Source organism: Ruditapes philippinarum, unplaced genomic scaffold (assembly GCF_026571515.1).
Source record: "Ruditapes philippinarum isolate M1 unplaced genomic scaffold, ASM2657151v2 ctg603_1_1_1_1, whole genome shotgun sequence".
In the NCBI taxonomy this organism is placed as follows: domain Eukaryota; kingdom Metazoa; phylum Mollusca; class Bivalvia; order Venerida; family Veneridae; genus Ruditapes; species Ruditapes philippinarum.
In genome coordinates, this window is record NW_026866219.1 from 159,138 (window position 1) to 175,364 (window position 16,227).

General features: G+C 30.7%; 1 protein-coding gene across 1 annotated transcript; it reads right to left on the reverse strand.

Moving 5' to 3' along the window:
- Positions 1-9,394: 9,394 nt before the first annotated feature.
- LOC132731778 (uncharacterized) lies at positions 9,395-12,231 on the reverse strand. The gene has a single exon (XM_060718033.1). It carries the CDS (start codon positions 12,229-12,231, stop codon positions 10,150-10,152), a length of 2,082 nt encoding a protein of 693 aa, XP_060574016.1. The 3' UTR covers positions 9,395-10,149.
- Positions 12,232-16,227: the final 3,996 nt, after the last annotated feature.

The following is a 16,227-nucleotide window of genomic DNA, read 5'->3' on the forward strand; positions in this document are numbered from 1 at the left end:
CTAAACAAGTCTATATAAATCAATTGTATCATAGTTTGGGGGCCTTTCTGTTGCAAATGTGTCAGAGTTAAATCGTTTACATATACTACTAGTACATGCAGAGTGCGTTAACTGTAGTGCAGGTATTAGTTACCCGCACTCCAGAGCATGTCCATTGATTGGCTCATTTTTGCTGGGGTTTATTTATTGTGACGGAAGAGAAAAGGAAAGTGACAGAAATATCATATTCAGATGCTCGTTCATTGGTTAACTTTTCCCGGGGTTTCATATTGTGACATAACTATGATTAAAAAGAGAAAGAATATCAAAACACACGGCAATCTGATTAAAACTCGGGGGCTACGCCCCCTCGTACAAATCAGATAGCCTCGTGTTTCGATGCTCTTTCTATTACTTAATCCCCGGGTAGGGGTAAACGTGATCGTAGTAAATTCGAATTTGCGTTCTGCACACCGCCTATATATAAATAATATTTGTGCTATCTTTTTATTGGTTTAAAAGATACAGGGCGGACACAAAAGTTTGATATTGAAACAAAATTACTAAGTGTGACCTTGACTTAGACCTCAGTAAGGTCAATTCGGCTCTCTACACATCGTCTTATTACATTGAACATTTCTGCCAAGTAGTTTCAATTCCCTTTCATCGGTTCAAATAATACAGGCCGGACAAGAAAACCTGCTTACAGAGGGACGGACGGACGAACAACCAGGTGCATTACAATGCACGCCGATTTTCTTCTGAAAAAGCATATTGTTAGTCAAACACAGCAAAATTGTAGTCAAAGAATGAATAGTCACAAATTTGATATTCAACACTTACCTAACACCATTACCAATGTATCTGGACAATTTAATTATCAAGGGCATCCTAGTAAAGACTTATCATGCATGGCTATTCATAAAGTAAAAAGCAATTGGTAAAATTATTACTTCATGGATGTGCAAGCTTGGTACGATTAATCCTTATGGCATTTATACTTGAGTAATTTTGTTTACTACATTTTTTATTATTTGTTTGTTTTGTTTATAACTTAAAACTAATTTCATGTCAATATATACTTTATGCTGGTGTTCCCATTCTACATTGCATTTTACAGCATATTTATCAGTGCTTGTGTATCCTTTATTTAGATCCTGCATATGGCATCAGTACGCAAAAGTATGTATTACATTTTGATGTCCACGGTCCTTGACGTCAAATGACGTTGTGTCGAAACATTCTGTTTTTTTTTAAATGAAACAATAAATTTTTAAATTGGAACTCGAGTTGATTTCTATGTTCAAACATACACTAATACAATGTCGGCATTGGCATTTTGTTTCAATTGGAGTGCTAAAGGAGGTCCTAACATTGGAAAAGAAATATTATCGTTAATCATTATTTTAGTCAGTATTCTTACTGTTGAATGGCTTGGTCTACGAACTAATTTGACACATGCATTACATCAAACACTTTCTTTGCACGTTTTATATTACTATAGCAAGTAAATAGCAACTAGCAAGGGTTACTTCCTGTAATTCTATAACTTAATGCTAAAATATAAACTATAGATATCAAATTACATTTCATCGCTGTAGGTTTGAATCCCGAACGTTTTGTGTTTTTTTTTCAATAAATTCACGTTAGGAAGTATTCAAGTACACGTGGACAGTAGTCGCGTAATATGACCGTGTTGGTGCGACTTAAACCCTAAATTGTCCCCCAAAAAATATTCAAGGCAATTACTGTGCTAGAGTTGATTCACTTAATATATAAAAGGTGTACTATTATACATTATATAATATTTAAAAACATACTAAGTACTGTGTTAGAGTTGTTTCCCTCAGTTCTATTCTATTCTATAGTATTTTAAAATTATATAAATTGAATGTTACGATTCAGTTGTCTGCAGTCTGAAAATTACAGTTGCAGTCAAACATTTAGATATTTATAGTGAAACAACGAAACGTTTTTTTTTACCAATTTGAAACATACTTATGAGTTTCAAAAACTAATAATCCTCGATATACTTTTATCTTATTGATTTAAAATAGTCAGATATAATCTTTTCATAGGGTATTATATCCTTTAGATTAACTATTATAACAAAAAGCAACAACAAAAAGCAAAATTATAATAAACAAAAAACAATCTTAAACTTAAATCATTCAAAATAAAAAGCAATCTTGTATAAATCTTATAATTTTAAACATTTTTGTTTGTTTGTTTTGGGTTTTACGTCACATCGACACAGTATAGGTCATATCGCTACGTTCCAGCTTTACTGGTGGAGGAAGACCTCAGGTGCCCTTCCGTGCATTATTTCAGGCACGAACGGGCACCCGAAAAGAACCACCGACGTTCCGTAAGCTAGCTGATAATTTTAAACATATCCCTTATCCAATTACTTTTACATTTCATTTCATCAATCTCCTATGATATATTAACTTTTCAAAAAACATTTCCTAAAATAATCAAACTAAACGTTTCTTTATCAACCATTTGCCCAAGAGGTTTTACCGAAATAACATTGTATTCCAGGAAGAAGATATCGGAGATTTCGGTGCACTTAAAACTATGAAAATAAAATCCGTCTTTAAATTTCAAGGAAAACAATCAAATTATCTTGAAAAATCTTATTCCAAACAAACATTTCTCGTTAAAACTTTTCTAAAGATGTTTAAGAAAAACAACGCCCTTATCAATATATTGAGTTTCTTTTTAATTGTATTATTTTTTTATTTAAATTTTTTAGCACCCTGATAACAAAAATAGTTTTTTCTCAAATTATTTTCCCCCATTTACCCAAAAATGTTTATTTAGAAACACTAACTTTTTTAGAAGCAGATATAATGTTGAACATTAATATATTAAAACTTATGTAAGCTAAATAAAGCATTACTAAAAGAAATCTGTGTTGATATTTTCTGATGTGTTAAACAACTCAAGATAGAAATTTAATTGATTTTGCTGAATTTGATGATAGGCCACTAAAGATTTCATTCATGCCAAACAACTTATTACCTGGTGTAAAACTATTTAAACAATTCCTTTACCAAATTTCTCTTGTGATTGTTGGAGTCAAAGGTCAAGATTGTATTAATGATTATGGTTTATTCCTTTATGTTAAGAAAGACCTGGCGAACTGCTTCTAATAGTTTAACGGTCCCATATGGTAAGCAAGAAACTCCCATCATTATGGGATCAATAAGTAATAGATGAGAATGCAGTGTGTGACCGTGAGAGTTAAATCAGCCTCCGGAAAGCCAGCTTTGATATATTTGACACTTCAAAGGATCAGGTTGGTCAAGGTGGTAATGAAATATTTCTTGTAGTTCTTCCAATCTTAGTAAACCAAATCTGGAGAAATGATTTTGTCTAACGTTGGGTGTAACAAACTTAAAGCAATACCAGGGGTCGAAATCACATCTCTTATTTGAGCTAAGAGGTGCATATACTCCAGTAATTTTAACCCATTTAGCCGCCCATTATGATCTTGCCGGGTTAAACCTTGGCTGCAATTCTGATTCCCAAACCCTTTAAGGCAAACCCTCAGCCACACGGGACACAAACATTTTTCAGTATAATATATTGTACTCGTTTTGTTGATTATTGAATGGTTACTGACCGTTTTGTAAATTTGATATTACACTTTCATAATGATCATAATCCTTTTTACATAGTGACCATGCCAGATCTAGAATAAACACAAATTATATAATCTTCTTGGGAAATTGATTAATTTTGAACGTATATCATTACATGTACCTGTATCACACTGCTGGAGAACGGAATCTATTTGCATTTTCATACAAGAGTCCCCCTAACCGACCCCTTCTACTAAACAAAGATCTATTATTGCCAATGTGCATGGCAAAACAGACGAAATACCAAATTCTATCAACAGAACAAAACCTATATTTCATGTGAACAAAAATGGAACAAAATTGAGTGACGGGCATCTTTGCCATATTGCAATTTATGCTTATTGGAAGTTTTATTGTATAAGGCAAGTATTTAAATTACCAGGTATAAGCTCTTAGCCGATTTCAAGACTATTTGTTGTTATTGCATCAACAATTCTCAAAATAAATGATGTGCATATTCTCAATACAGTCATCTATGCATGTTTCCATACTTCATCTTTCATGAAAATATTTCTTGTATTTTAAATAAGCACAGAAACCAATTTTTTCGTATTAACCACTGTTCAAGTACGAACTTACGCATGCTTATCAGTTGTCCCCCTTTCAATAACCAGCCATTTGCAATGTGCTTAACGTTTTAGGTCAGGGTATCGCATTGTAACATGAGCAGCGATTGGCTGAAAAAAAGTGCAGGGAAAACCGTATGACTCAATTTATACATGAGGTGATTGGTGATTGGATGAAAATGGGTTATTTTTAAGTATAAAAACTAATTTAGAAAATTAACTACATTGTTTTCTGAAGAAAATGAAATATTTCATGAGTCTATATGATAATTTCAACTTGGATATTTGCATTTATAAAAAGTGTATGTCAGTCCTGTGATCAGCAGAAAATTTCAATAAAGTGGGGGGTAATCCTCTTTGAAGTCAATTTGCTAAAAAATTGGTTGGCTATCCCTATATTACAGGAACGTATTTATGTGTCAGGCATTTCATTCTGCTAGAAAAATCACCTCTTTAGCATGAAAACTTAATTTTAAGGTAGGAATAGGGACCATTTCTTATAATGTAAGTCTATGGAAATATCAATGTGAGTGTCTGACCTTTTAGAATTTTCATACAAAAAAAACAACAACAAACGTACGAATAAAGGCTCAAAGACAGAATTTTAAACATTAATAATGTAAATATTATTAAAGTTTTCTTAATTATTTGTGATCAATTACGGATTGGTGTATTTAACGGATTTTAAGAGATTTTTTTTAGTGTCATGTATTTTTGCGATTTTATTGAATTTGAACTATAATTAGATGCATGTAAGTCGGTGCTAGGGGGCGTGAGGGATGTTGCACGTATTCATTATCCCTCATGTACAGACTCAATCAAACCGAGTCTGCAATTCTCTTGTAATTTTGGTGTGATTAATGCTTCCGAGGGATCACTTTGTTACCAGGATTTTAGTAATTTGTTATACTTATGGCCTGTTATTATTGAACATTTCCGTTTCGACATTAGTCCTATAAATATGGCATTGCTTTGAGATATTTGTACTTGGCAAAGCAACGTCATATCATAAGAACATTTTGGGTTGCGATTCCAATTTACTCAAGCATTTGTTACTAAATTGTTTGAATGTTTGAACTATTTGAATAGAATAATATTTGTCCTAAAAATGTTTGCATACTATAGTCTATATACATTGCAAAATCAATTTTTAAATAACAAAAACACATACAGTTCATTAAAATCTTACTTAATAGAATATGTTCAGGACTGGACTAAATTTGGGGATAATCGAGGATTACGGTTAACTGAGGAATTAAGGTATGAACGTTCTAAACTTACTTATAACCCTGGGCGGGGATAAATTTTTATGCTTTCTAAAGTTTTTACTATTTATTTTTGCTGATTTTGAGGTATGCTACTGTAATAAACAATAATAAATTACTTGTTTCGATATGTAGTGTAACTTGTAATGGAAAGTGGAAGCCAGAAAGGAGGAGTTATCTACCATAAAAGACAAACTTCAGTTCTGGTCCTTGATGCCATCAGTCGCGTACCTGCCGATATTCCAATACGCACAAATTAGGCTCAAATTTGATATTTGAAAATATTGGTAATTACTACACAATTCCTTGTAAATGTCAAATTAACATGCTTTGAGTACACACAAAGTATATTTAAAATGTTTTGAACTCTACACGCTACAGGTAGACACAATGTGAATACATAGTGTAATTAAAAAAAACTGGCAGTTTATGAAATGGACAACTTCGCTTGACTATTAATAACGAATGCAGTTTCCGCTTCACAGTTTGTGCTGTCTTTTATTCAAATTAGACAAGATCAGTAAGACTTTTATAGATTTCGATAAATTTTTGCAATGAAAATAGTTTTACTAAAAGATGAGTGAACTATATCTTGAATGAACAGAGTTTCGAGAAAGTAAAATTTAAAAAATGATGTGAAAAATAAAGAATTTTGATGTAGATCGCTCTATAGTTGCGTAGCTGCTTCCCACATGTAATTATTGATTCCATAGATATGCTTACGATGTAACCTTTGTCAAATATATTGTCATACAATCAAAGGTGAGTAAAGCACATGCATGTATGAGAGAAAATACAATATATTCATTGGGTATATAAACGGGAAGAAATTTTAGCAAGAAATTTTTTATTGTTTTTTCTTTTTGATACAAATAACCAAATTTTTCAGTAGGTAATGTTTGAATTACAATTGAAATTCAATTTATATCACCCTTTGCGAATTTTATTAAGGATTAGCATTTTTAAAACTTACAAAACAAAATGGTTGGCCTCTCAGTACAGAACCCACGGAGTGACATACAAAATGTAACGATATGATATATTAATTTTTTTTTTGAAAATTCCCATTTTCTTTAAGATAGAGTAAGCCTATGCTTTGAAAAATTAATGTTATAATGCTTATAAACTTGGCTGAACTTTATGTACAAATATATGTCTTGTCTGTAACTTTTGTTTGGAATCCGAGTCAGCCTCCTGTAGTTGTTTGTCAATGTATAAGTCTGTCACATTCATTTCATTTTTCAAACATTTGAAATTGTATAGAATAGTTTGGGTCTTACAAATCTGATGTTAACAGCAAACAATTGCCCACAACTATCATGAAAAACCGAATTCAACTCTTGTTGTAAATAGATTCAAGTCCCTTAGAATAAATGATTTACAAGATATATCACTATAGAAAGCTAATTGAGTATAGAAATGAATTGCATATTTCTGCAAACAATGGCATCTATTATGTATTTTATCATAGTCTCATCTATACATACATACATAATAGAGAGAAGATTATAATAAGAACAATGTATAGCCATATGAGAGAATGTTTTTTTTTTTTTTTTTCTCATTTTGAACTGTTTACAAAGCTAAAATATGTTTCCGCTCTTGCTTTAAATAAACCGTAATTATCCTGTTTATTTGTAAATAAATGTGAATTTTAAAGAGTAAAGTTGAGGAAAAATTGTGAAAACAATTATTCTCTAATATTGAAACACTGCATTTCTAAAATTATACCTTTTAGGGACCTAAATGATCGCGAATTAATAAATTTAAGGTGTAGTTATGATAATATAGATTATTGTTACACTTAAACATTTAATCTGTTGTGTTAGTTTTATGTTCATACAGATCGTTTTTAAAGCGATAGTTTCCTTGATAATATCTCATGTTTAGGTATGTTAAAATGAAATAAATAATGAAACAAAAACTTGTTTTAAACATCGTGATTACAAAAAAAAATATCTGAAAAATGAAATAAAAAATGAAACTAAAACTGGTTTTAAACATCGTGATTACAATGTACAATGGTAAATACTTTTTGAAGCAATATTTTCCTTGATTATATCTCATGTTTAGATATATTGAAGAAGAATAAAATGTTAACCTTAATCATCTTAATAACAATAGAGGTATCTGGTTATATTTCGTTTTCCAAATGGTAAATAACTTCTAAATTATTTGATAAAAGCAGTCTTCACGTCAGACTTCATGCAAATATCTGTCATTTCAATACTTTATATAATTTTCATAACTTTAGATAAAGATAATATTTAAATGACATTTCATCGATTAGATTTCCCCTGAATACCAGGAAGTAACGACACTTTGGCCCAATGGACTGTAATTGGGGTTTACTCAAAATAAGCCAAGGTACGCCCCTGGCCATCTCTTGTAAGTGTTGAGAATTGAGTAGTACTGTACCGCTCAAATCGATGCTAGGGGGCGTTTTGAATGTTGCACTTATTCATTATCCTTGTACAGATTCAATCTAACCGAGTCTGCAATTTTCATTTAATTTTGTTGTGATTAATGCTTCCGATGAATCATTTTGTTTTCAGATTAGTAAGAAGAATTTTGAGAAAGCAATAAAGGTCAACTACTTATTACCATGAATATAGTACAGAAACTTACACAAGAATCTGACAAGATGAAGAATTTGTTTATCAAGATAAACAGAAGGTATCTACATGTGGCCATATTACATGAATGACAATACCAAAGCATTTTAGAGACTTTAGGTTTAATTGCCATCAAACAATGATTTTCAGGGTTGTCGCTTATAAATAACTTCATATGTAGGCCACATTCTAGGTGGGTATAGGGACAAACTCTTTCCACTCTGTTTTGTTGTTGTTTTTTTTACTTTAAATTACTTGTTTTACTGTGGCTCTGTGCAGGTGGCAAAAGGCTGATTACTTTTAGTTGTTGCACATTAAAGGCTAAATTAATAACTCAATTATTCTTTAATATATTTTGTATACATAGGGTCAAAGGTCTATGTCATTAAGGTCCAAAACACCAAACTAGCCTCGGACATAAGATATTAGAGCTTATGTCAAAAACCTCCGAATTTTACTGCATTTACTATCTGTTATTCCACAAAGCGCAAATTACATTTGATTTCATAATTACTGTTACATACTTTAGCTCCAGTGCCAAGATAGCTATTTTAAGAAAATACCCCACATGATCATTATCAATGCCAGGAACTACTTAGCATCAATTTTTAAGCCGAACAATCTTTAAATTATGTTTAGTACAACACTATGTTGGTTGTATGTACTTGTTAATTTTTTTGCTTTCAGATTTCCTATACAAATGAACACTTTACTCTTTTTTTATTCTTTGGTTTAATATTTTTTCTTAAAAACAGGTCATTCCAGTATAAAAATATATAATAATATGAAATATGCCATCTCTCAATTGGGAACGGTTGTTTATTCAATTTCAACCATAATTACCAAACTGGCATTTAGGAAATGGAACCTTTAACCTTACTCAGATCTTGTATTTGACTATCATATTTGCTGTTCCTTAACCAACTGAGAAGGCACGCTCTATAACCTTTGAGTGATTTAGGAAATAAGGATAGGATTCTCAAGCAATCAGATTTCACTTATGATAAATCTAAGTTAATTAGAATTGGTCTGGAATCCCAATCCTAAAATGAGTTTTTCATATCAACTGGTTATAATTACAAAATACAAAGTGAACATACAAAATTTGATCTGATCAATTTATTGAAAATTAACACTTATGGTAACAAATTAAAATGAATAGCAACAATTACGGTAAATGGAAAGAAAATTACGGGTACCCAAGTCAACTAAGTGAATAACCGAAGAAACAGTACCATCTTGATTTACAAAACTAAACTATCAAAGTTAATTTCTTCAATAATTGTTGATACAAATATTATGCTTACATATTACAATTACATATAATGCAGTAAAGCGAAATATGCTTTAATTAAGTACACATACAGTCAAGACTATCATATGTGACTTTTCAAGGGACAGGGAGTCAGTTAATACAGTTTCAAAGAAAATTGGAATTAAAATGATATCTATTTACCATTGTCACTTAACATACATAACTGTGTGAAGTACTGATATGTAAAAAATTGCAGATTAACATATTTATGGATATTATAATGTACTAAGCTATAACATAGCAGCTTCAACAAACATTGTAGGAAAGTTTAAGAAATAAAGATATTTGTTATAATGAGTTCAATAGATGATGATAAATGAGCAATTACTGATTATTTCATGTGAAGATGATGAATACTACCAAAAATATTGAGAATCAGACATATTAATACAAAAATGAAATTATTATCCTACTTTGAAAATATCAACAATCAGACATGAAAACCAGACTATATAACAGTAATCAAACATGAAAACCAGACTATATGGAGTAAACAGACATGAAAACCAGACTATATGGCTGTAATCAGACATAAAAACCAGACTATATGGTAGTTTGCTTTATCTCTTTTATATATTGACTTATGGATGACATACAAATAACGTATTTAAAAGTGTTTCTTATGACAAGAAATTTGCTATTTGAAAAGATATAAAAAGAATGTTGAGCAATAATGTTGCTGTCATAATCTAGCCTGTTAATACCACATATTTCTGTTACTGTCTTGCTTTAGTCATTTCCACAAATTTTGCATACCTTTTATGTCCTTGCATTTATCAATACAGATATGAGGGAGGCGATATGAATCTTTGCAGCATTGTTTCTCCCCCTTATGTCAAGTGACATCAAATAACACTGTAAAGCATCTTCAGCTCTACCTTCTTGTTCCATGCTTTTTCCGAGAAGATTTAAAGCTGTTTCCCGGTGTCCGAGGTTTTGTTCCTCTTTTATGGTTCTGATAAGTTTGAAGAGAGCAGCATTTTTCTGGCCATGTCTTCCAAGATGGCTGTAAATCTTGTATTGTAAAAAGTAAAGGTAAGGGAGGGAATCCACAACAGTACTATCCATCCATTTGTTGTCTTCTTCTGTGCGAAATATTATGTCCTCTTGTGTAGATCTAAGCATTTCATACCGAAGATCTGTTGGTACACAGTGAATTTCACATGGCAGAAATCTAACACATGAGGCTGTTGTATACTGTAAGACTTCTTCATTATGAGTGTTACATAATTCATTGAAAGCATGTCTAAATGGTTTCTTCGTAAATCGATGACAATTACAGACAGGCTCAACAATTTGTAGATCATATCTCCTTTCAATCTCACTGAGAACAAGGTCAGCTTTTTGTATTTCTTGAACACAGTATAAGATTGAAGCTAGTTTCAGTTTACTTGATGCAACATCTGTATTCAGACCAATTGAGATGAGTTTGAGGGCATCTGCTGATATAATGTTGAAATGATAGATGTTAAGGGAAGCCAGCACAGATCCAAGTGTTGTACAATACCATGGTAACAGAAGATGACTGGCTGTTTTATCCAATCCTTCATATTGACAGTGGAATGATATTGACATATAGTTCTTTAATATTTTTACAGCTTTATACGGACTACTGTTATAAGTATATTTCAGATTCTCAGATAGAGATACAGCCAGATTGAATAATAGTATTCCTGAAATGATATCACTTTTCTTGAATGGACATAAGTTATAAAACTTGAGATGAAGCCTGGAACCAAGATCATCACATTTGATCCCAAGAAGTGCCATTCCATCACTGTTGATGATATTGTTGAGTATTTCCAGGATATGTGGTTTGACTGCAGGTAAAATCTTCCCCCTCATTAAATTGTTCCCATGTATGATGAAATGTGGACAATTTTCATTAATGATATTGTTGTACAGGAGATATAAACACAATGACAGACAAGAAAGTAAGTTATTTTCCCTCCAGATATTACTATTTGTATTTGCAATACAGTTGAAGAGTACAGTTTTACACATGTAACTTGAAATAACATCTTTAAACAATGGATTAATAAATGCTTTTAAAATAATTTTCATCAAGACATAACAGCGAATCTGTGTAATATTCAGGTTGAACATCAAACACCTTTCTGCTAAAGATGTTGATATTCTCCACTCAAGTTGCTCATGTTCACTGCCACTACATCCTACACCAACAACAAAGCATCCAGTTCTGCTGCAAAATTGTTTCATTTCAGCAGACGGCCATTGCCCTTCACCTTGTTGATACAACCATTGTCTAGCTTGTTGTGGCCATGTTGTACAATGTAGACCAAACACATTATCTGAATCAGATAAGCCTAACCGTCCTGAATTTGCTCGTGCTGGCCCATGTGTTTCTGAACCAAATCTTGTTAAAATAGATACTATAGAATTCTTAAGAAGTAATTTTCCTGTTCTGTCCTTGAACAAGATTTGATCAGATTCACCATTTATAGGAAGAGGAGCATCATGTCTCAGCGCTTGAAGTAAACAATATCCAGGAGATACAGAATTATCTTGAATCGTCAAGAGATTAATAAATACATTAGGCATCCAGTCACTCCAGTCTTGTATCACAGGGATGTTTTTAGGACAAAGAACTTGATCAATGTCTGAATTTATTCCTTCTGTAGTTGTGCCTTCTGATTGACTCCCAAAATAGTATGATATGATTTTTGTATCAAATAGTTGGTGATTTATATTTCTTATTGATTCTCTCAGAAGCCATGCTTTTCTCCTCTTCATCACTATTCTTTCATCAACACCTATATCAGCCAGAACCTCTGATAGTTTCATTGACACAGTCTCGGTGTAATTTGGTACTTGATACATTCTGAAAATATCATTAATGTTCTTAAAAATCTTTTTATAAAGTTTTTAACATTTCTAATTTCTTCACTTCTTTTCTGATTTTCTTGTGTAAGATCACCACAATCGGATTGTTATTGTTTTCTTTGTTTAATTTTTAAAATATTTCTTTTAAAAAAAATGTTTTTAAATCAGTTTTTATCATCCTCCTCATCATTATTATTTTTAGCTCGACTATACGAAGTATATGGAGACCTGCAGACATTTTCACGAATCGTAAGTTAAATCTTAAGTCATTTTCACAAAGCCACTCGTAAGTTAAAATTTTATCTTAAGATAAAAAATTCACTTACGATAAATCTTACGACAAAAACATCCCTAGCAACGTTCATTTGATAGTGATATGCATGCTCTATATTTGATTCCGGTTTTAAAATCAAGTAATCAAGAGCTTGAAATAACTATTGAACACAATCAAATTTCAATAAGAACAAAAAATTGATTCAAACTGATATAATTTATATCTTGATTGAAGATAATTATATATATCTAAAAGATTCAGGAAGAAGGTTTACTATGTTATTAATGAATAAAAAGGTACCACTAGTACATGCTGGCAATGAAATCGAACTCACCAATTGTACAAATTATAAGTTTTCAATAATACTAGTCAACAGTATAGATCACATTATTTTAAACTATTCATAACCCTCTCCATCGTGATGTCATCAAGTCATGCCCGGCGTCGGCGTCCGCGTCCAGATTAACGTTTTGGTGCAGTAAAACTATTCACTATATAATATTTCATTTCTAAAGGTATTTACTTCAAACTTCAAATATATGTTCGTTATCATCAACCACATCTTATGTGACAAGGTTCATAATTCTAGCAAAAATATTTTCAGATTTATCTCCCATTGAACTTAGAATTTCCTTAAAAAATACTATTTTTAATGTTACTTCTTTATTTCTTAAGGGATCAACTTCATACTTCAAATATAGGCTCCTCACCATCAACCACATCTTATGTGACAAGGGTCATAACTTCTAGCACTAATATTTATAGATTTATCTCACATTGAACTTAGAATTTTCCTTATAAATACTATTTTTTACTGTTACTTCTTGATTTTTATGGGATTAACTTTATACTTCATTAATGTTCCTTATCATTAAGTACATCTTATCTGACAAGAATCATAACTCTAGCACCAATATTGAAAAAATTATCTCCCCATAAACTAAGATATTTTTCCTTGAAAAATGTTTTTTACTATAACTTCTTTAGTTTTAAAGGTATCTACCTCAAACTTCAAATATTTATTCTTTATCATCAATTACATCTTATGTGACAAGGTGCATAACTCTTGAAGCAATATTTTCAGATTTATTTCTCTTTGAACTTAGGATTTTCTTTAAGAAATATTATAACTTCTTTACTTATTAAGGTATCTACTTCAAACTTCAAATATATTTATTATCATTACACACATGTTGTATGACAAGGTTCATAACTCTAGTGTGACTTTTTCCAGAATTATTCCCCCTTGAACTTGAAATTTATGTTAACAATGTTATTTTTTTACTATAACTTAATTAATACATAATTATACATAATTGACTTTTCTTTCATAGATTTGTCTTCCTTACTGCGTCCAGTATTTTATTAGTCGAGCTGCACTGTCTCCTGTAACAGCTTTTGTTTGTTATTTTATAAGAAATGTTTTTTTTTTAAATTTTAGACGATTTTTGTTTTGTGAAAATTGATTTATACAGTTAATTTTTATATAACCTATGAAACAAAATTTTAATAAAATAGTTTAATTAGACCTTTGACTTCTTTTTTGAAATAAATTTTAATCAACACTAGTCAGTAATATAAAAGAGTAATTATTAAATTGTCACCTTTTTATATCTGCTGCAGATTTTAGATAATGAAGTCACTAGATGTTCAATATCTAAAAAGCAAAACAAAATACTAAAGAAATTTCCCAGTTGCTAGTATTGGGTTTTCTAGATTTATATTTAACTTCCTCTTTCTCTTTCAATCTTGAGAACATAACTCTCTTGAGCATTTAATCTGACATTTGTTGTCTCCCTTTAATGACAAGATATTAAGACATAAGATAAAGATCAACTGTACTAGATTCATGCTTCATGTATGTTAAAGGGACTCCACTGAGTTTTTGTCATGCCAAAAATGAAAATGATTTTTTAAGACTAATCTTTCATTTGATAAAGGTCTAGAACAATAACTTTTGTGACAAATATCAGATCATTGGTTAAGGGTGTTTTTCCAGAATTCCAGAAAAGTTATTCATATTGTGAAAAAATGTCCCAAAATTGTTACTCTTTACTCTGCTTTTAATTCAAATCGAGCACTAAAATATGATTTCTCTGTTTGATAAAGATATTGTAGAATTCTTTAAGAATAATTTTCCTGTTCTGTCTTTGTATGAACCTGTACCAGTCAGAACCTCTGATAGCTTATTTGACATAGTCTGGTTTTAATTTGGTACCTGATACATTCTGAAAATATAATTATTGTTCTAAAGTAGTATAAAGTTTCTGGCCTATTAAATTTCTTTAGTTCTTTTCTGATTTTCTTATCTAAGATCACAATCAGAATATTATTGTTGTTTATTGTTATATTGTGAAATTTTGCTATGAAGAAAATTGTTTTAAAATAAGTTTTTTATCACCATCATAATCAATATTTGTTATTTTAAAAGAAGTGTATTATGTGATATTTTAAATGTTGTTAAGTGAAAATTAAGTAATACTGTTTTTTTTGTACCCTATGAATCGAAAATTTCAATCAAATACAAAACTTTTACTTCTTTTTGAAATAACTTTAAATGAAACTTGTCAGTAGTATAGAATAATCATTAAATTTTTACCTTTTTGTTTATATCTTCTGTAGAAGATTTAAGATCATGAAGTCACTAGATTTTCAATATTTGAAAAGCAAAACAAAATACTTCAGGAATTTCCCAATTGCTAACAACAATTGAAGCATTGGGTTTGCTGGAATTTATTTTTAACTCTGAAGAAGATAACTCTCTTGAGCAGGCATTTCATATCTGACTTTGTTGTCTCCCTTTGATGATGAAAACTGATTGACACAAGATATTTGCACAAGACAATTTGTATTATGCTTCACAATTAAATTATAATCTGCCTTTATTGATTTAACATGCTTTGAATCTGTTAACTTAAGCTGTTATTGAGATTTGATTAGAAAAAACATGCATGTGAATTTGGTATACAGTTGTAATCTAGTGACTCAAAATTGTACTAGATTCATGCTTCATGTATGTTAGTTAATCCAATAGGTTCAAAACATTTTGAAGGAAAAGTTTATTCAACAACGGCTACTTAAATTTGTATGACAATTTCCTTTCATTCATACAAAAACATACTAACATAAACAAAACTGTACAATAAAAACAAATAATTTCAACAAGGTGCCATGGTACATTGATAATCAACACACTATGCTTATTAAAAAAGGCTATCCATTAAATAAATAATATATTTTAATGCCCATCTTGATCTTGAATATATTATAGCCAGACAGTGCAGCCTCAAACTGTTCATGAGTTGTCTGACATATTATACATGGTTTTATGTTGAGTCTCTCTGAAGAGAAACAACAAGATGTTATAGTCGCATTTAATAATACTTCCAGATACCTTGATGATATTTTTAATTTAGATAATCCTTATTTTGATCAAATGGTGTCTGACATTTATCCGCATGAACTACAACTTAATAAAACGAACTCTTGAAATTTTAGTACATCATTTTTGGATCTTCATATTACTATCAACAACAATTCTATTCACACGAAAATTTATGATAAAAGAGATGACTTTGACTTTTGTATAGTTAATTATCCACATTTGGATGGAGACGTACCCCATGCAACATCCTACGGAGTTTATGTTTCTCAGTTAATTAGATTCGCTAGAGCTTGTAACAACGTAAAGGATTTCAACGAGCGGAATATTTTTATTA